This window comes from Leptonychotes weddellii, chromosome 15, assembly GCF_054177405.1.
Source record: "Leptonychotes weddellii isolate Sample4059 chromosome 15, ASM5417740v2, whole genome shotgun sequence".
NCBI lineage: Eukaryota > Metazoa > Chordata > Mammalia > Carnivora > Phocidae > Leptonychotes > Leptonychotes weddellii.
In genome coordinates this window covers 36,371,465-36,392,058 of record NC_138383.1, presented here as the reverse complement: position 1 = coordinate 36,392,058, position 20,594 = coordinate 36,371,465, and the positions used below count along the sequence as shown (strand labels likewise).

General features: G+C 53.3%; 1 protein-coding gene across 3 annotated transcripts; it reads right to left on the bottom strand.

The window, feature by feature from the left end:
- Positions 1–649: 649 nt before the first annotated feature.
- Positions 650–19,773, bottom strand: SARM1 (sterile alpha and TIR motif containing 1). Of its 3 annotated transcripts, XM_006731574.3 has the most exons (9): positions 18,938–19,766; positions 13,252–13,870; positions 11,066–11,278; positions 10,720–10,811; positions 10,395–10,630; positions 7,544–7,646; positions 7,278–7,467; positions 2,215–2,336; positions 650–2,129 (listed from the first exon to the last, which is right to left on the bottom strand). In XM_006731574.3, the coding sequence occupies exons 1-9, from the start codon at positions 19,405–19,407 to the stop codon at positions 2,000–2,002; spliced, it is 2,175 nt and encodes a 724-aa protein (XP_006731637.1). In that variant the 5' UTR covers positions 19,408–19,766; the 3' UTR covers positions 650–1,999. The 3 variants fall into 3 exon arrangements, with proteins under 3 accessions (XP_006731637.1, XP_081661551.1, XP_081661552.1); XM_081805425.1 differs by lacking the exons at positions 650–2,129; positions 2,215–2,336 and adding an exon at positions 3,634–5,343 and having other exon boundaries at positions 18,938–19,771; XM_081805426.1 differs by lacking the exons at positions 650–2,129; positions 2,215–2,336; positions 7,278–7,467; positions 7,544–7,646 and adding an exon at positions 9,997–10,283 and having other exon boundaries at positions 18,938–19,773.
- Positions 19,774–20,594: the final 821 nt, after the last annotated feature.

Here is a 20,594-nt window from a genome sequence, read left to right as displayed (position 1 = left end):
TCTGGGTGTCCCTGAGCAGTCCTTAGTCCCTGGGGATGGCTGGGGTGAGGTGGGTAGGGACCTAGCTGACTGAGCCCCCACCTGGGGGCAGCAACTACAGCCCAGCCAGGCAGAAACCCCTGACCCTGCAGGCCTGCGTCAGACCAGGCTCTGGGGGAAAGGCTGTTTCTCAGCCCTGGTTCAGGACCAGCCCTGTGGGGCCAAGCCTGGCTGGGGGTGGGGGGTCAGGGAATCATCCCCTCAGGATTGGAGGCTGGGCTCCGATTCCCCAGAGACAAGAAGGGGCAGCAGTAGAGGGTGTAGGAACAGAAGAAACGGCCTGGCAGCCTCCCTGAATACTGCTCTGGGCACCTCAGGAAGGAGGGGGACTGAGCGGGGACCAAAAGACAGCTTTCCCTGGAGGGTACTCATCCCACTGTAGTGTTACTGTCGATGCCCTGACTCCCTCACGGGCTCAAGAGCTACGAGTGACCTAGCCAGCACCTGCGGGAGGTGACTCTGGAAGCTGAGCCAGCCTGAGGTGCCAGGCCAGTGTCCCCAGGAGGGAAAAAGCAGGGCGCGGTCTCAGGTGACCCCATTAGCCGAAGCCTGGGTTTATGGGAGGGAGGATACTTCCCTGCTCTTACCCGAGTGGAGAAAGGAGCAGAGGGACATTCCTGCTCGTTTATTTTTGTATAGCTCTTGGGCCAGCCTTTTTTGGTGAAAACCTGCCCCCCACTGCCAGAGCCCTGGGGCAGAGAAGCCAGCCAGGTAGAGCAACAGCCCTGCCCAGGGCACAGCTTCCAGGATGATTTCTCTGGACAGGCAGTGGACTGAGCACCAGGAGGCCAGGTCTGGATCCCGGGGCGGCCATGCTGATTTGGGAAATGGCATGTCATTCAGTTCCTTCTCCATACAAGGGAGATTATACGGGGTGGGGTTGCTCAGGTGATTGCAGGAAACCTGGAGTGGTGTGGGGGGCCGGGGGCATGGCAAAGATTTGGGAGGGATTTGTGTTTTAGAGCCTCACTAGTTAAAGTACCATTCCTTGACCATCGCATGCACTCACCTGGGAATTTGTGAGAAATGCAGAAACCCAGGCCCTGCCCAGGTCTCCTGAATGCAGTTTTAGAAAAATTCCCCCGTGATTCCAACGCACCCATCACCCTTCTTCAGGATCCTGCCTCTTCCCGTGTTGCTGCAGGCTCTGTCCAGCTGACTGCTGCTGACACAGGGGGCTGCCTCCCCTGGCTGCCCCCTGAGCAAGTGGGTGGGGAGGGGCTGGGGAAGCCAGCTGAGCCAGGCTGGTGGGAACTGAGGCACAGCAACAAGGCATGTGGAGGGTGGTGAGCTGCCTGTTGAGCAGGCCCGGGCCCCAGCAGGTGGCTCCCTTGCACGGAGGAGAGCTGCTGCAGGCCGGCTGGAGTGAGGGTGACCCTGACCCCGGGTGTGGCCAAGAGGACTGCACCTCAGGAAGGCTGGGAGGGGACTGGGGACCAGGCCAGCTAAGGACACAGTGGTTACAGGTCAAGGCCACAGGGTGGCAGGAAGCGGTGAGGCCAGAAGCCAGGCACGATCTAGGTGGAGAGTCATCACCGGACCCCCATCTTCGGCTGGCTCCTGGGCCCAGGCCCTTGCTTAGCCCCGAGGGGTGGGCATTGCCCGAACTCCTGTCAGAGGGAGGCTGCCTGGCCGCGTTCTGGGCAGGAGGGGATGTCGTGTGCGGCAAACCCTCAATCTCCAGAGTCTCTCCCACACCTGAGATAGAGAGCCTGGTGGCAGGGCCGGGGGGAGGGGGCGGGTCTGGCCCTGAGCACCCCTAGTGCCTGGCTTCCCTTCCATTTCTAGACACCAAGGAGGCTGGGTTGAGGTGGACCGTGAGGGAGGGGGCAGAGGGACAGCCATTTCCAGAGAAGGGCCCCGGGCGGTTGCAGCCGAGAGAGGCCAGTTTGAGGAGCTGCTCCTTCGGGACGGACGATGGAAATGTGGGTCGCAGCAGGGCTTGGGAACTAAGGACTGGTTAAGTTGGGCCCATGGGTGCGGCCCCCTCCAAACTGGTGTCAGAGCCTGCAGATGAGTCCCGAGAGGAGCGGCCCTGCAGGAAGCGGATGATCTTCTCAATCGTGGCCTCCTGGTACTCGTGGGACCACCTGTGGGCACAGGGGCTGGTGGGTCCGGGGGCTGCATGGGCGGAGCTGCTGGCTGGGGGCTGTGCACCCGCCCCCCTCTCCTCACTTGATGCCATTGAAGGAGAGCACAGCCTGCATGTCCTCAGGCAGGTCCTGGGGCTCTGGCCACTCGAAGCCATCGATGACCGGCACAATGTTCTTGCCGCAGCTCAAAGCAGTCACAATCTCCTGCAGAAAGAACGAGGGGAGAGGAAGAGGCCTGGGTCCCCCTCTAGGGACCCTGGGGCCAGGTAGATGCCGGGAGGGGTGCTGGTGCTGAAGTCCACTTCGACTTCTCCCTCACCCCGTTTTTTTTAATAAAAATCAAATATTTGGTTTTTGCCCCAAGTCCTTGGCATAGAGCTCCGAAAACACTGGGAATCCCCGGATGGGTGGAGGTTGGGGATTGGGGTGCCTAGGTAGCTTCTGGATGGGGGCTGCTTGCCAGGAAGACCAAGCTATGATGAAAAAGTTGGAAATTTTAAGTATCCCACATACATTCACAGACGCACACCTCCCAGGAGGGGAGAGGGGCTGGAGATTGAGTTCACTCACCAGTGGCCAATGACTCCATCATGCCTCCATAATGAAACCACCATCAAGTCCCCCAAGGATGGGGTGGGTTGGTGAACACATCTAGGTGTTGGGAGGGTGGCCTGCAGAGGGCATGGGAGTTCTGTGCCTCCCTGCCTGTGCCCCACGCCCCAAACCTTTGCCCTATGCATGGCTTACATTCCAATGTGCCTGAGTGAGCCAGTGTTCCTACAGGGAACCAGGAATAGTTAAGTGCTTTCTCAGTACTGCAGGTCATTCTAGCCAATTACTGAACTGGTGGTGGGAGGGATGTCTGTGTCATGGGAACCCCTGAATTGCTAGCCAAGTCAGACAGAAGTGCGGGTAGCCTGGGAACCCAGGACTCTCAGGCATCTGAAGTGAGCACAGACACGTGGGACTGAGCCTTTAACCCTCTGGAGTCTGACACTCGCTCTGGGTAAGTCAGTATCAGAACTGAACTGGGGGCATCTGTGTGGCTCTGTCGGTTAAGTGTCAGACTCTTGGTTTCAGCTCGGGTCATATCTCAGGGTCTTGAGATCAAGCCCCGTGTTGGGTGTGCCCTCAGCGGGGAGGAGTCTGCTTCTCCCTCTGCCCCGCCCTCACACTCGCAGGCACGCAATGTGGTCTCCTGCTCTCTCTCAAATAAGTAAATCTAAAAAAAAAAAAAGAACTGAATTGAACTGTGGGACACCCAGTTGGTGTTGGCAAATTGGAGAACTGGTTGTTGGTGTCAGCAAAACCCCACACAGCTTGGTATCAGAAGAAAAACATCACCCTTTGCATCCAAACTGATCCATCACCATCTCTGCCAGTTGTACTCCTTATTTCTCAGATCCACCCACTTTGTCTCTTCCTCCACCCCACCACCGCGCTGCTCCAACCCCCCATCTTTGTCCCCCCCCCAAGTCTCTCCCCATTCACTCTTGCCCCCTCTAACTTGTCCTCTACATTGCCCCTTCATCTGGCTGCTCTTTGCAAAATGCAAATCTGATCATGTCACCCCCTACTTAAAAATCTTCAAGACTTTACATGGCTCTTAGAATAAAATTCAGACTCCTTACTGTGGTCTGAAGGCTCTGTGTGGTTGGCCACAGCTCCCTTCCCAGACTCCACCCTGCACCATTCTCCCAGCCACACAGACCCTGCAGCCGCTTAGATTTGCTATCCTCCCTCCCTGCACAGGCTTTGCACATGCTTTTCCCTGCCCCTTCACCTAACTAATCCCTACTCATTTTTCTGATCTGAGCTCAATCCATACTTTCCCATGGAAGTCTCCACTCCCTTCTCTGACTAGGCACGATCTCCCTATTGTAGGCTCTCACAGGCTCTTTAGCACATGCTACAGTTGCAAACTTAATGAGTAATTTACTTAATATCTGTCTTCCCCACCAGACATAAAGACAGGGATCATGTCTGGTTTTTATCCACCTTGTATCTCAGCATCTTTCACAAAGCCTTGCCCATACTCAGCCTTTGCCAAATACTTAATTGGATGGCTGAATGGTTGGAATGAATGAATGAATGAATGAATGAATGAATGGGAGAGACAACATAGCATAGCTGTTAGGGGCTACACTCTGGAATCATGAGACTGGGGTTCACATCGAATCTCTGACACAGGCTTTGTGGTCTCAGGCAACCAACAGGCCCTCAAAGCCTCTGTTTTCTCTTCTGTTGGGGGGATACCTGCCATGTCCCGTGGCAAGTGGTTAAAGCAGCGCTCAGCATGTAGTGTGTGCTTAATCAATCACAGGGGTTATGATTTCCTCCTCTGTAAAGAAAGATAATAAACCTCCCTCACAAGGTGGTTCTGAGGATATTACTTACTATTAATGGATGCTCTGGTAAGTGCTTATTGAATGTTTTTTCCCTTTCAAGGGGGGAACCTCAGGGATTGGGATTTCTTGAGTGCAGTTCACTTGTGGTTTTCTATATTGATTACCCAGCAAATGTGGCTTCGGGGAAAGGAGTTTTAAAACCAGAGGCAATGAAGCACTAACAACAATCAAGGAAGGCTGATGGAGCCTTTGGGACTGGTCCAAGGCAGAGGCTCCCGCCACCCCTCCTCCCTCTGGATGGGCGTCAAGCACGCGTGGGGAGCAGAGCCTTCCTGGGGAAAGAATCCACATAACTCCAGCACTGATTGCTTTTGGGGAACCTCTCATGTTATGAATGAGAAGAAGGAAGCCCAGAGAGGGGAAGGGACTTGCCCCCAAGTCACACAAATGCTCAGCCCAAGAGGGGCCAGGCTTCTGAATCAAGCTTTTAGATTCCAAGCCCAGGGCTCTTTTAGCCAAGCCCTCTGCCTCTCTGCTGAGAACGTATATGAATTCTGACCCTGCACAAATTTATTTGAGAGCCTTTAGACATTTGTTTTATCCAGAATTACACAGACCCAAAGACTGCACACTGCTCATTGCACAGACTCAGTATCTGGCCAAGAGAGGAAGAATGGCTTGTTCAAGGTCATCCAGCAGGTTAAGAATGAAAACTTGGATTCGAGTCGAGTGTTCTGGCCTGGTGAACCTGGTGGACATGTATGGCCTTCCCAGTTATCTCAGCTTCCTCTGTTTGGTCACTGGTTCAAGTATTCCATAAACTTGTCAAGAGCCTGCTTCGTACCACGCATGCTTGTAGGCATCTGGGATATAGAGTGAACACAGCAAGGTCTGATCTTGCATGGAGCTCAGCTACTCCTCTCTTTATCCCAGAAGGCCACCCGCCACCTGCTCTGGGCCATCAACCATGATCCTGCAGGTGTCTCTTTGGCCCAACATCCAACCGAGCCCAGTACTCAGCTCCTAAAACATGGCTTCCAGGGCCTGACCCTCTTCCCTACGGTGGGTCTGGATGCACTCTGGTGTCAGAGCCTTCTCCCTACAACTCACTGCCCTTGTGGGATCCCTTTTCCCAGTGCTTTAAACACAAATCTTCTCCCAGCCTTTAGGTACCCTGCAAACTGGTTCTGTAGTTTTTCGTTTGTTTGTTTTTTTTAAAGAGGGAGAGAGCCAGTGGGGAGGGGCAGAGGGAGAGGAGGGGAAAGAATCTTAAATAGGCTCCAGGCCCAGTGCGGAGCCCGACGCAAGAGGCTAGATCTCACGACTCTGAGATCATGACCTGAGCCAAAGTCAAGAGTCAGATGCTTACCCGACTGTGCCACCCAGGCGCCCCAGTGGTTTGCTGGCAAATGTTTAACAAATAAATCTCTGGGGGCAAAAAACCCCAACCAACCAAACAAATAAAACCCTGATTTATAGTGTTTACCAATTTCCTTTGTGTAAATATTCCCACCAGGGCTGATCTCAAGCTACCAACATGACGTCCCTGGACAGGGAATTGGGAAGAGATGCAGACAATCATTTCTGGTGTCAGCTGAATCCTGCCCTATCCCACCACCTCCCCTCCCACCCCCTCAGATCTGCGCCGTGGAAGGCAGTCAGGTGCTGGGAAAGAGCATGGGCTTTGGAGTCAGATCGACAGAGTTCAGAGCCCAGCTTTTCGGATTTCTACACCAGCCAGGGGAAAAAGTATTCTTCTCTGAGCCTCAGCTTCTTCATCTGTAAGCAATTACCAGTGATGCACCTTCCTCATCCCCACTTCTGTCCTCCGCTCGTGCAGTCGCCCTGCCTGGGATGCCTTTTCTTCCACTTACCTAAATTCTTAAGACTCTTCTCAAGTTCTGCTTCCTCCACAAAGCCTTCCCTGGTTATTCCAGCCCTTAATATTCTCTCCCTTCTCCATGCTCCTATGGCAAGTAAGAGGTTCACCTACGTAGCTTAGTAGTGACACCAAACTATATATGAACTAGCCACGTCTGGGCATACTCTTATTTCCTTAGCTGCTCCAGGACAGAGTTCCATCTCAGATGACTGCTGTATCCCTCACTGATTAATAATTAATAACCTGCAGATGTGATATGGACCCATTTCATCCATCCATCCATTCTGCAAGTATTCAGTAAGTTTCTACTGTGTGCCAGACACTTAAGATACAATGGCATTAATTAAACAGTGGTAAACGCTCACACTGATTACAAGAATAAATGCTACCATTATAGAGCAATTACTACAGAACGAGGCCTTCTGCTAAGGACTTGACAGGTTTTAGCTCTTTTAATTCTTATAACAATATCCTAGGGAGTTAGGGATGATACTTCTTCCACTTTACAGTAGCAAACATGAAGCTCACTGCGGTTATGTAACTTGCCCAAGGCCAGAGCTGGGATTCAAACTCACAGCATTGTGTCCTTCATGATCTCACTGCACCTGTCGCTAGGCTATCTTGCCCCTGTTCCCGCACTGAGGTTATTTGTCAAAGCGTTTTCCTCCTTTTCTGACTCTCACGACCATCCCACAGGTGAATAAGACAGACAAGTTATCCCCATTTTCTGAATGAGAACACTGAGCCCCAGAGAGCCTAAACGACTTGCTAAAGGCCAGTTACAGTCCTAGCTGTGGCTCTTGCCTCAAAGCTGGGTCGCGGAGGTTGCTGGGGAGTGCAGATGAGAAGGAAGGGGAGGAGGACCTTGACCCCTGGCCACAGGCCAGTGCTGGGACCACAGAGGGCAGCACCTACCTTGTGCACCCAGTCCTTGCACTCATGGTCCTGCATGCACTTGTCCAGGGCCCCGGCCGACAGCACCAGCACAAAGTTATGGGCACCCATGACACTCTGGATGAGCTTGTCCTCGAACTTGCCCGCTTCCAGCTTCTCCACATCAATGAAGACACTGAAGCCGTGCAGCTGCAGATGCACCTTCAGGAGGCTGGGAAGAGGTCCCGTGTCACTGCCCTGGCCCGGCGCTGAGGCCCCGGGCCACCCGCCTGCCCACCCCTTCTCACCTGGCGAGCTGGGAGCCTGAGTTCCGGCGGTAGCTGATGAAGACATCTGGGATGTCCCCACTGGGCTTGCCGCCAGTGCAGGGCAGGGGGGAGTGTAGCATTTCTGAGGCAGACAAGGGGACAGCTTGGTAAGGGTAGCCCCTCCCCCTCACTCACCATAGGGTACGTCATCCCCTGCCCACCCAGCCTGGCCCAGGCAGGGTGGCCTGTCCAAAAGAGGGTCACTGAGATAGAGAGCTGGGCCTACAGGAAGGAAGGCTGCTTCCTATTGGCGTGTCCCTCTCAAGAGGCAGGCACTGTGTTTTAGGGACCCGGATCTGCACCTCCAGCCCCTCCCTCTCTCCGGAGCCCCAGACCTGCACGGGCAGCTGCCCACAGACACTGTAAACCCAACACATCCCAAATCCTCCCCGGGCCCCTGCCTTCCTAGTTCCTACCACAGCCAGAACCTGTGTATTAGCCTGAACCTCTACCTCTCATTCATTCATTCCACACATATTTACTAAGTACTTACTGTGTCAGGCACTACCCTTTGTGCTTGAGATACGCCAGTGAACAGAACAGACCTTCGTAACACCTGACTCCGTGCTCTGGATTCTTCCGATTAAACATCCTGGACTCCAGCCCCAGGGCCCTCCCTATGTGCAGGTCCCCAACTCAGCCTTCTCAGCGGTTTCCCCAAATCCACACTTGCCTAGTCCACCCTGTTTGCACAGCAACTGGAGGGGTCTTTCTAAAATCCAAGTCTCAGTGGGTCACTGCCTCCACTTAAAAAATATGCATGGCGGGGCGCCTGGGTGGCTCAGTCAGTTAGGCGTCTGCCTTTGCCCAGGTCATGATCCCCCCTGGATCCCTAACCCTAACCCACGCCCTCAACTCAGCCCTCCAGGAAGGTCGCCACAATGCCCATAGATCGGACCGTCCATGCTCCTGGGCCCTAACCCTAACCCTAGGCTGGGTTCTGAGAGGAACCACCCCCAGAAGCTTGGCTCCAAAGCCATACCAGAGGACTCAGCCTGCAACACAGAAGGAAACCGTGCCATTTGGAACTCCAGAAAGGATTCAGAGCAGGAGAAATCTGAATGCAAACCTGAGCCATGCAGGTGCCCCTCCCTGTTTTTAAGAAATGAAATCTTGGGGTTTTATTGGGAGCTGCAATGTGAAAATAATGAAAGCTGATCTGCTTTGGTTGAACTTGTTGAATGAAAAGAATCCATCTTCTGGAGCACCTGGGTGGCTCAGTCGTTAAGCGTCTGCCTTCAGCTCAGGTCATGATCCCAGGGTCCTGGGATCGAGCCCCGCATCGGGCTCCCTGCTCAGGGGGAAGCCTGCTTCTCCCTCTCCCACTCCCCCTGTTTGTGTTCCCTCTCTCACTGTGTCTCTCTCTGTCAAATAAAATCTTAAAAAAAAAAAAAAGAAAAGAAAAGAATCCATCTTCATATAATATTCAGATTTAACACTCACAGACAGCCCTTGTCTGTTTATGAAGCAGAAAGACAGAGGTTCAAATCCTAGTTGTTATTTAATGGCTTTGGGATATGTATTTGGGATTTCCCAAGGAATAACCTTGGGAAGTGTATTTAAATTCTTTAAAACTTAGTTTCATCATCTTTAAAATGAACACTCTTGATGGAAATGTTCTTCATCTTGGATTATGATGGTAGTTAAACATGTATGCATTTTTCAAAACTCTTCAAATTGGACACTTTTAAGTTATACCTCTTTTACTACTTAAAAATTTTTAAAAAGTAGATTATAGAAAGGCGCCCGGGTGGCTCAGTGGGTTAAGTGTCTGACTCTTGATTTTGGCTGAGGTCATGATCTCAGGGTCATGAGACTGAGCCCCTAGTCGGGCTCCGTGCTCTGTGGGGAGTCTGCGTGACGATTCTCTCTCTCCCTCTGGCCCTCCCCCCTTGCTTGCTCGTGCTCTTTCTCTCTTTCAAAAAAAATTAAATAATAAAATAAAATAAAAGTTGATTAAAAAAACTAACACCCAGGGGCACCTGGATGGCTCAGTTGGTTGAGCGTCTGCCTCCCGCTCAATCATGATCCCAGGGTCCTGGGATTGAGCCCCACCACAGACTCCCTGCTCAGCCGTGAGTCTGCTTATCCTCTGCCTCTCCACCCCAGCTCATGCTCTCTCTCCCTCTCTCTCAAATAAATAAATAAAATCTTAAAAAAAAATAACACCCACTGAATAGAATGGATATAGATATTAATGAGATAATACGTTTAAAACTTAATACATACAGTAATTGACAATATTAGCAAAATAGTCAATTAGCAAATTAAAATTAAAGTTAAATTAAAAAGTAAGTAAAAAGGGTTGCTAGAGCCCTAGAATCCATTCTGCCGTAGTGACAGCCCTATAGCACCTCCAGACCCACACTTTGTAAGCTGTTGGCTAAGCGCATAAGCCCCCTGTCTGCCCACCCCTATCCCCTATCCCCAGCAAGCACCCTCCTTGCTGTCTAACCTCGACATCTGCATATACTGCTCCCTCTGCCTGGGCTGTTCTTCCTGCTGCACCCTCCTCCCCAGTACATCCTTCAGGACCTGGTCAGGCGTCCTGTAAATGCCTAGACCTGGGTGGACAGGGTAGGCAGCGCTTCCTCTCAGCTCCCACTGGAATCCTGGGCGTGCCTCCTGCTGTGATCACCTACCTGCCTTACTTCCACCCTCCTGCTCAGCTCAGACGGGGAACTTCTTTGCATCCTCAGAATCCAGTCTGGCACAGCATCTGTGCTCAATCCACCCTCAGTGAGGCTCGGAGGCCCCACCACGTGTCTCCCCTCGCCCCCCCAGGGCTGGGGGCTAGGACAGGGGTGGGGTCCCAGGTGGGCGGGCTGACCTCTGGCGGCTGTGAGGATGCGCAGGCGATGCACGCCCAGGCGGATGCCGCAGTCCTCCAGGAGCTGCTGCTCGGACACGCGGTGCAGCAGGGAGCGGTCCAGGCCGCAGCTGACCAGGCCGTATGTATACTGGCGGAAGCGCGGGTCCAGGCTGCCCAGCCAGTCAGCCAGGTTGCTGCGGTCGCACGTAGCGTAGTTGGCGAAGGTCTTGAGCTCCGTGAGCTCCCTAAAGAATCTGCAGCCCGGGGAGAAGAGGACGCTGAGGTCCTGAGTGGGACTGGCTAGTGGCAGAGGGCGAGGACCGGCGGGAAGGGGGCTCCGTACCTTTTGCGGGTGATGCTGGATTTCATGCCCAGGTCGGTCTGGAGCTCCTCCTCCGTGAGCCGCAGAAGCAGGTCGCCATCTACCTGCTGCTCCTGGGGGAGGGGTCAGATGTAAGGAAGGGCTTTCCTCCTCAGCCGTTGGACCCCAAGCATAAGATGCAAGGACAAGGAACTGGAGATGGCGATGGGACCCAGATTAGAGCCGAGTGGCCCCAGAAGTGGTTGAGTAGAGGCTCCCACACCCGAAATCACCCCTGGCGCCGCGGGTGTGCTGGCCGCGAGGGGGCGCTGTTGCCTTGTTCAGGGCGCCCCTAGCGGCCGCGCGCCTTGGGCATGCGCTGCTCTACCCGGAAGCTCTCGCAGTAATGCGAGAAGCCGATCTGCTGTAGCCACGTCTGGACCTCCGCCTCCTTCCAGCTGGCCACGCAGGGCAGGATGGGCCGCGGCACCTCCTCGCCCAGCAGGCGCAGCGCGCGCTTGGCCAGCGCCGACGTGGTGCCATTGGTGGAGTAGGAAACCAAGCGTTTCAGGCTCTGGATGGCTCCGATGTCGCTGAATACCTAGGGAGGGGTGGGGAGAGGGTGTCTTGGGTCCCCCAGTTCACCAGCCATCCCCAAACGTGCCCAGTCCCTCCCCTTGCCTCTTCTCACCGCTGAAACTCCCATCGTCTGCCCTTGCCCTGCCTTCATCCAATATATCACCTAGTTCTGTGAATTCCCCCTCCTGAAACTCTCTCAACTCTTGCCCTCATGTCTTCCCTCTAGCAGCTTCCATCTCCCTGGGATGAAGTCTGAGCTCTCACCCTGGCACAGTGCAGCCCCTGCCCACCATTCTCAGCTCACTTCCCCTTTCTCCAACCCACACTTGGCTGACACCCACCCACTATGACTCTCCTACCTCGGGGCTCAGTCATGGTGTTCCCAGACCTTTAGTTCTTCCAACCTGCTTGTGGGAATCCTGGGTCATCCAGTGGAATCCAAATTGATTAGCACTCCCTCCATGCAGCCTGCTTTGATTTACCCACAGCTTGGCCCCTCCCTCCAATTAGGCCTTGTACTCTAAATGCCACTGTTGTTTGTTGATAATGCAGCGTCCACTAAACGATAAGCTGAGGTCATGTTTTAGTCACCTTTGGAGTCCTGTACCTGGCACACTGCAGGGTACAGAGTGGGGGCTGACTATCTCTTTCCTGAACTGCATTCACTTGGTCTTGTTGGAAAAGGGATGGCACAGCTGGTGGTCATGGCTACTGCCCAGACACTGTCCTCACTCCCTACTTCCTTTCAAGTCCTTTCTCCCAAAGCAGAATGACCTGATTTATAAAGCCAGTCCCCCCATGGCCCAACTCTGGGGCACTGAGGGGAAAATCAGAAGCTCCTAGGACATTAGACCTTGGAAGAGGCCTTAGAGACCCCCTAACCCAACAGTCTCTTTTTAATCTGTGGGGACACATACAATAGGTGACAATCATCTGTGAGACACTCTCCTCTGAGCAGCCCAGCTGACAGCTGTGGTACAGCCAGGGTGGTCCATTTGGTGCCCACCACTCCCTGTGTCCCAGCTGTCCGCCAACTCCCAGACCCCCAGAAGAATGCAAAGGAGGGAGAGGGGTGTTATAGGGATAATCTTGATTCTGTAATATTTAAAAAACAAAACCCACAAACTTTTGATCATTTAACTATTACTAGGTCCACATGCAGGGTAAGAACGGGCTGCTGTGGCCTGCTTCTTCAATTTTCCAGAGGCTAAAAAGGAAGCATATAGAGGCCCAGTAAGGGGAAGCCAGCTAGCCAAGGTCACACAGCAAGTTAAAGCTGAGGGCAAAAGCTTCAGATCAGGCCCTGGGCATGAGGACCTCTTGGGATGCAGGTGGGAGTTATCTGGTCAACACACTGACATCCTGCCCCCCAAGCCTCTGTCTCTGCACTTCATCTCCTTCCTGTACTCCAGACCCACATGATGAAATGGCCCACTGGGGTGCCCCAACTGGTCACTGTTCATGCACCCCAAGCTCAACCTGTCCCAGTGAACTCACTTTCTTCCCCTCCCCCACTGCAACCTCTCATCAGTTAACCTTATTTCAGTACCAGGTGCCAGCACCCATGGGGTTGCCTGTGTCCAAAGCCAGGAGTCACCCTCAACTCTTCCCTCTCCTTCACCCAACTAGCCACCAATTCCTAATTCTATCTCTTCAGCACCTCTGGGATCTGTCTGCTTTTCGCTGCTCCTGCTGCCATGCTCCAGCCCCCCTTCCCAACTGTCCCCGTCATGGCCTCCTATCTGGCCCCCTTGCCTCCATCCTCACCCTTGCCAATTCCATCTCCACACTGCAGCCAGGGTAATCTTTGTAAAGCACATGCTGCCTGCTTAAAACCCTTGGTCTTGCCTTCAAGGCCAATGACTGCTCTCTCATCCTTCTCCTTGCTTCACTTAACTCTTATGTGTACTTCAAGTCCCAGGTGAATGTCACTTCCTCTGGGAAGCCTTCCCAGATGCTCTCTAGCCCCTGCCCCCTCCCTCACCCCACACCCACCTTGGTCTTGCCCTGCAGGCTCTTGATGGCAGCCTCCGCACACAGATAGAAAGCCCCGATGCACTGCGCCTCCAAGCGCGACGAGTCGAGTAGCGGCACGAGGCGCTGCAGGTCGTCGGGCCCGCGGCCCTGGCTTGTGTCACTGGCATCCACCAGGCAGCGGGCGAAGCGGCCGGGGTCCAGCGAGGCCACGAGCGGCTCCACGAGCGCCAGCGTGCCGGAGCGCTCCACCTGGCGCTCCACCTCCTTGTTGGTTGCCAGCACCGCCACCGCGAGGCAGGCGTGCAGCCGCAGCAGCTCGTCCTCTTTGGAGAAGGCGAGCGGGAAGAGCCACTCGGCGGCGCGCTTCTCCACCATGCGCCGCTGCGCCGCCTGGCCCCCGTGCAGCGCGCAGTTGCCCAGCGCCAGCGCGCAGTGGCGGAGCAGCGCCGGATCCGTGCGGCGGCACCAGTACAGCACGGCGTCCAGGCCACCGGCCGCCACCAGCCGCTGGCACGTCTCCTCCGAGTGCTTGAACATGTGCTCCAAGATGCCGGCCACGCTCCGCGCCAGCTCCACCGGCTCCCGCTCTTTTGCCAAGTTCAGGATCACGCCCAAACCGATGCGCGCCACGCGGTCCCTGCCGAAAGAAAGTGGGACAGGGACGATGGAATGGCGGTGCCCCCGGGGAGCCTGGCCACGCCCTGGTCACTTACACCCCTCTGGCCTCACTAGTGTCATATAGGACATGAGGGAGGGCATTATCCTACCTGCCTCCTGCTTCCACCTCGCCCTGGAAGGAATTACAAGGGTGCTCCATCCTGGCCACACCCATTTCCTCCCTTACCTCTGCCTCCTTCCCCGCAGTGTGTGTCGTGGTTAAGAACCCTAACTCTGCAGACATTCCCTGGGAGCTGTTTTTTGTTTTTTGTTTTTTTTCCTAGAAAGCTGTGGGACCTTGAGTGCCTTCCTTTATCTTTCTACCTCAGTTCCTCACCTCTAAATAAGATAAAAGGAATACCAACTCCAAGGGTCATTATGAGAAGGAAGGTGATAATCCATGTAAAATGCTTTCCACAGTGCCTGGCACATAGGGAAGACTCACTAAATGTTAACTTCTTATCATCATTTGAAGCATCACTCGAAGTACACCCCTCTTAGCCTTGTCCTCAAACCTCTCTTCACCCCACACAGTGTGACTGGAGTGTATTTATTCATTCACTTGACAGATGTTTATTGAGGAACTACTGTATGCCAGGCACTGTGCTAGGGACTGAAGCTGAACAGTGACTTAAGAGTGCCTGGAACTTATACACAGCTAATATGGAGACAAACAATAAGCACGTGAACAATGAGTGAACAGGCCACAATGCTAGCAAATGCAGGTGATGTAACGGGCAATGTTTGGGCGGAGGAGGAGGTGACATTTTAGAGTACGATATCCAGAGACTCCTGCCTGCAAGTATCTGGGAGAAGAGCATTACAGGCAGAACGAACAGCAAGGACAAAAGCCCTGAGGGCTCGTGAGCTTGGCATGTTTGAGGAATAGAAAGAAGACCAGAGATATTTGCAATGTTTAAAACCAACAATGAAAAATATAAAAGCAACAAGGATTCATAGATAGAATATATAAATAGTCAAGTCAACAAGAAAAAGGTAGCAAATTCAATAGGGAATGGCGAAAGATATAAATGGCAACTTACAAAAGAGAATATCCAAAATGTTAACAAGCAAATAAAGAGATGCTCTAATTCATTAGTAATCAGTGAAGTGAAAATTAAATCAGCTATCACTTTACACTTATTGGATAGGCAAAAAGCAGAAGCTGGGTAACAGAGAAGGTTGGCGGGGTGTGGGGCCATGAACACCCTGAAGCTAGAGGTGCGTGCTGAGGCAGTCAATTTGGAAAGCAGGCTGGGATGGGTGGGTGAAGTTAAAGAGATATGCACCCTATGAGCCAGAAATTGGAGCTTTTGAGTTAAATCCCAAAGAAATCATCACAGATCCACAAAGGAATATGGAAAAGGCTGTTCACTGCAGGGTCGTTTGTGGTGAGGGAAGATGGCGGCGGTCTGGGTGTCGAGCCTGGGAGAGTGGAGAGGTAACATGGGCAGGTGCCCACTCTGGAGGACTATGGAGCAGTTACAAGGGACTGAACAGATGATACCATAGCACATGAAGGCTCTTAAAAACAATATGGAGTGGGTGAAAGTATGAACCAGAATGTGCTATGTAACACAGCATCATTTGTGTAAATTAAAAATACATGCATACAAAACAAGAATAAAGATTTTACCAGGATGCAGATATAAAGACACACATTAAATATACTGGATGGGTGCCTAGGGCATTAATTTGGAAAGATGGTGGGACATTCACGAAGAGGAGAAGGGGAGATTGTGGAGATGGTATTCTAGGTGCAGATGCATGCAGAGGCTTGGAGGTATCTGAGAGCTGGTGCTCTTGGGGACTTGCCCCCACCTCAGCCATGCTGAAGTGAAGCCATTTCTAGTGGCTTAGGTGGAAGGTTCAAGAGGAGAGAAGGGAAAGGGTCCTGGGGGCCTTCTGAGCCCCCTCCAGGCATTTGTACTTTATCTTGGTGGCAAATGGGGAGCCACTGAAAGGCTTCAGGAAGGGGAGAGACCTGCTCTTATATGGGTTTTAGGAAATATTCTGACTGCTCTAGGGAGGAAAGGTAGAAGGGAGGGAGCCTGGATGCCAGCAGAGCAGGCAGAAAAGTTGCCACACTCTAGGCAGAGGTGAAAGTTTTGTGTCTTCCTGACCTCCACAAATGATGTCCTCCACAACTGACATTACCCCCAAAGACTTAGAGGCTCAGCTAGACATGGAGTCCCTGCCCAGTGAGCATCACAGTGACACTTGTGACTTTGTATCCACTGCAGGTCCCAGCTGAGCCCATAACATGGCACAACTTGGCTGAGTTGATAAATTTTTTTAAGAGGACTTTATTTTTGGGGTGCCTGGATGGCTCAGTCGGTTGCGTCTGCCTTCAGCTCAATTCATGATCACAGGGTCCTGGGATCGAGCCCCACATCAGGCTCCCTGCTCAGAGGGAAGCCTGTTCTCCCTCTCCCTCTGCCTGCCACTCCCCCTACTTGTTCTCTCTCACTGTCAAATAAATAAATAAAATCTTAAAAAAAAACAAGAGGACTTTATTTTGAGTCTGTTGACCCCCAGCTCTCCCCTTTCCCTATGCACTTGGCACCTTCACAGAACTTGAACTATGTCCTTGTTGTGAGAACTATATGCTCAGCTCCCAGCTTCTGCAGCCTGAGAGGCTATGGGTCTGGGTTCAAATCCCAGCTCCAAAGGAGGGAGGAAATCATACACATATACATACAACCATGTATATATAATATATATAATATACATATAATGTATATATAATATACATATATGCGTAAATCCTTGTATGCCTAGAATTTCTCTGGAAGGACATACTGTGCAAGAAAATTGTTTTGTTGGTTTTCGTCCAGGGAGGGGGTCTGGGTAGAAAGAAAAATTCTTAAGTGTGTGACTTTTTTGTACCTTTGCCCTTTTTTAATTTATATGCCATAGCTTTCTGTTTTGTTTTATTTTTTAAAGATTTTATTTATTTTTTTGACAGAGACACAGCAAGAGAGGGAACACAAGCAGGGGGAGTGGGAGAGGGAGAAGCAGGCTTCCCGCGGAGCAGGGAGCCCGATGCGGGACTCGATCCCAGGACCCCGGGATCATGACCCGAGCCGAAGGCAGACGCTTAACAACTGAGCCACCCAGGTGTCCCTGTTTTGTTTTCTTTTTTAAATATGTCTCCTCCACTTATTCACTGTGTATTTTTGGGAAAGCCATTTAACCTGAGTTAAACCATTTAACCTAATTATGGTCTCCTGATGGGGCTGGGCTATAAATTTCAAAGGCTAGCAATCACATGGGGCCCTCACTGGTGTCATGGGACCAAGTTCAGAGGGTCCTACCCTGTTGGACTTCTCTTGGCATTTGGGGGTGAGGGACGCTGTGATCTAGGCTCCTGGGCAGTGGGTGTAATAGCACGCTGGGAAGACAGGAATGAGAAAAGGAGTGGGTGCACTGATTGAGGAACTCTCTTTAAGAGGAGTTTGGTTGATGAAAGAAGGGCAAGATTTCATAAACACAGGTTCTCAGTGTATCACCTCCCTTCCCTCCTTTCCAGCCTCCCCCCAGAGCAGTCTAAAGGGTGAAGAGATTCTGCCTTTCTTTGGAAAAAATTTTGATGGCCAGGGGGCTTGCTGGGCTCTGTCCTTGGTCCTGAAGTGCTGTCAGCACCAGCGCGCGGTTTCCTGAGACCAGGGATGATGGGGAGTGTGACTCCCCCCTCAGTAATTCTGAACCAGGTGTTGTTATTTTCAACCTTGAAAAATATCAGTGCAGTTTGCATCTTGCAGCCCTCCTGTTCCTAGGATGTTGGCTGCACCGCTTCCCCCAAGGGTTCTAATTATAGCTGCCACGCCCCACATACCAGGCTACCAGGTACGGCCACCCTGTGCCCACCACAGGGAGCACCCACTGTATTTGCTAGCCCTCCAAATGTACTGATGATTGATCTTAAACGGAAAATTAATGACTTGCTGAGTAAGCAGACACTAACTTGCTCTCCCCAACTTAAATTGCTTCATTCGTGCATTTTTGACAGTTGTATCACTACCACTGTCCACAAGGTTATGTTTAATTTTTTAAAATGGTAAGGGAAAAAAAAAAGAAAGAAAATGGTAAGGAAAGCACCCTTAACCCATGCCCATCACACTTGTGAGAGCTGCATGAATTGAAAGTGACCCTTCCCAAACCCTTCTAAATCTGAGGGGCCTGAGAATTCAGCATGTGACTACTGAGTGACAGTTTGGTCTGCTCTGGCATCAGAGGGGAGAGGAAGTGAGTGCAAGGGTCCTCATATTCCAGGGGAGATCCCAAGAGGCAGGCAAGAGAGGGGCAGCCAGACCCCAACTGGACCCCCCTACTGTATCTTGGCCCTCTGTGGGGAAGGGACAGAGAACACATACTCTGGCCTCTGCCTAGCTCCTCACCTGTGTCCTCTTCTCTCACCCATTCATCCCACTAGAAAACCTTCTGTGCCCCATTAGCAGCCGCAGAATGAGATCATGTCTGGCCTGTTACGAGGGCCAAAATGAAGAAGGAGGAAGCAGGAGGTGGATTGGGGGTGGCATAAAGGGGGCAAGTAATCCTCAGATCAGTACTCACTTCCATAACCATTGCCCCTCCTCCTACCCCATTTCCCGAGCATTGTGTTTTCTTCTTTTCTCAGTGGCACAGAAGGAAGCCTAGAAGGGCACGGGCCTGTAGAGAGGAGGTCTGTGGGTTTAGGGGGCATTGGCAGCAGGATCCCAGCTCCATCCTCGGAACCAGGGACAAATTCCTGTCCTACCACTCCGTTCTTCCTGTCCCTGTCTCATTCCTCACCCCAACAGTCCTGGGAGTGAATCCCGGCTGCACCATCAGTTCACACTGTGTTGTGACTCCGGGCAAGGCATGAAACTTTCCCAAGCCTCATTTTCCTCATTTGTAAAATAGACACGCTGATCCCCAGCAGGGGTCTAGTACAGGGATGCGGTGAGGTGAGGCGGGAAAAGTCGCACCAGAGACCCGGGCCGTGGACGGCCCTTGCTGCCCCACAGCACCCCGCGCTCTCCCCTCAGCCCGTGAGCACCCTCACCGGTTCTCAGCCACCAGGATCTGCTCCAGCAGGCGGGCGGCCTGCACGCGCGTCTCCAGCTCCTGCGCCTGCAGCAGTCGCAGCAGCAGGTCGAGGCCGCCGTCCAGGCGGATGGCGTCGCACAGACCCTGGGCTACCTCTCGGCCCACGGCCGGAAGCAGCCAGGCCTCCTCCACCAGCTGGAAGACCTCGGCCAGGCCGGCGCCCACGGCCCGCGCCCCCCCCGCCTGCTTCAGCGCCGACAGCGCCTGTTGCAGCTCGGGCAGCGCGCGCTCCAGGGCACCCTGCACCTCGGAGCCCGCCCCGGGCGACACCTCGCAGGGCCCGCGGCCGCCCGCGGTCCACCATGGGCCCGCGCCGCCGCCCCCGTCCGGCCCCGGCACAGCTAGCCGCTCACCGCCTGGCCGTGGGCCCGACATGGTGAAGAAGCGGCACAGCTTGTAGGCGTAGAGAAGCAGCGTCAGGACCATCGGCGCGGGGCTGCGGGGGACATCCCCGGTCCGGAGGGGCGGAGCGACCCGGCACTTGGGGAAAGGGGGACAGGAGAGGGATCCAGGGAAAAGAAGGTGCAGGAGGGAGGGATGGATAGAAGGCTACCTACCAGGCAAGGGCGCTGGCCAGAAATCTGGGGGAGGGGCGAGGGCAGGATCTGGCACGGAGCTTTTGGGTGAAGGGATGCGGGCCCAGATGCAGGGCGTGGGCGGGAGGAGCGAGAGGGGAGCGAGGGATGGACCCTGACGCCGGCGGGTCTAGAAGGCAGCAAGAACAAAGCGCGGCTCCAGCTAGGAGATGCTCTGCAGCAGCCCCGCCCCTGAGAAGCCGCAGCCGGGGAGCTGACACCCCGCCTCTCGGTCACGTGGGACTCTTCCCCGGCCTCCGGAGTAGCCTCACCCCCAGGCTTAACCCAGCCACAGCCACGCCCACGCCCTGCGGTGGGGTGGGGGTGGCGACTAGGGGGAGAGGGTGCAGAGCGGGAGGACTGCCTCGGTTTCCCCGCAAACCCTGTGACACTGCAACGTGACGGCAACACCGTGGAGCGTGCCCCCTCCCCTAACAGTGGTTCAAGCAATCATGGTACCGATTCGGTACAACTCTCGAGACCCTTTATGCCTGTTTCTCAATGAAGCCTTGCGACAGGCCTAAAGGGTAGGGATTAGTGTTCCCATTTAACAGCCAAACTGACTGAAGCTCACAGAAAAGAGACTGCCCAAAGTCACACACCCCTCTCTGATTATGGAACTGAAAAAGTCAGTTGGAAACTCTGACAATCATTTTTTTCCATGTGGTGGCAGGATTTCAGGAGGCCCAATGGACCCCTGACAGTGGGCACAAAATCAGGCCTTCTGTGCCAAGGGTATTTTCTGGAAAGAGGGATGCTACTTAGTCTAAAAGTGTGAGGAATGATGCTATTCTTTACCCATAGGAAGTCTGAAGGTGGAGACAGAGCAGTGCCTACCAAGGAGCAGTGAAATATGGGGAGACTAAGGAATCAAATCCAGTCCAAATGGTTAATATTCACCCAATTTTGCTGTGCTGTGAAGCCCAGCTTGGGGAAATCAATGCACCCAAAAGTTGAACCTAAACACGAAAATCTGTTTTTTTATGATAAAAAAAAAATTCCCCCAGGATGCTTACCAGCATTCCTCCAACCCCCCCC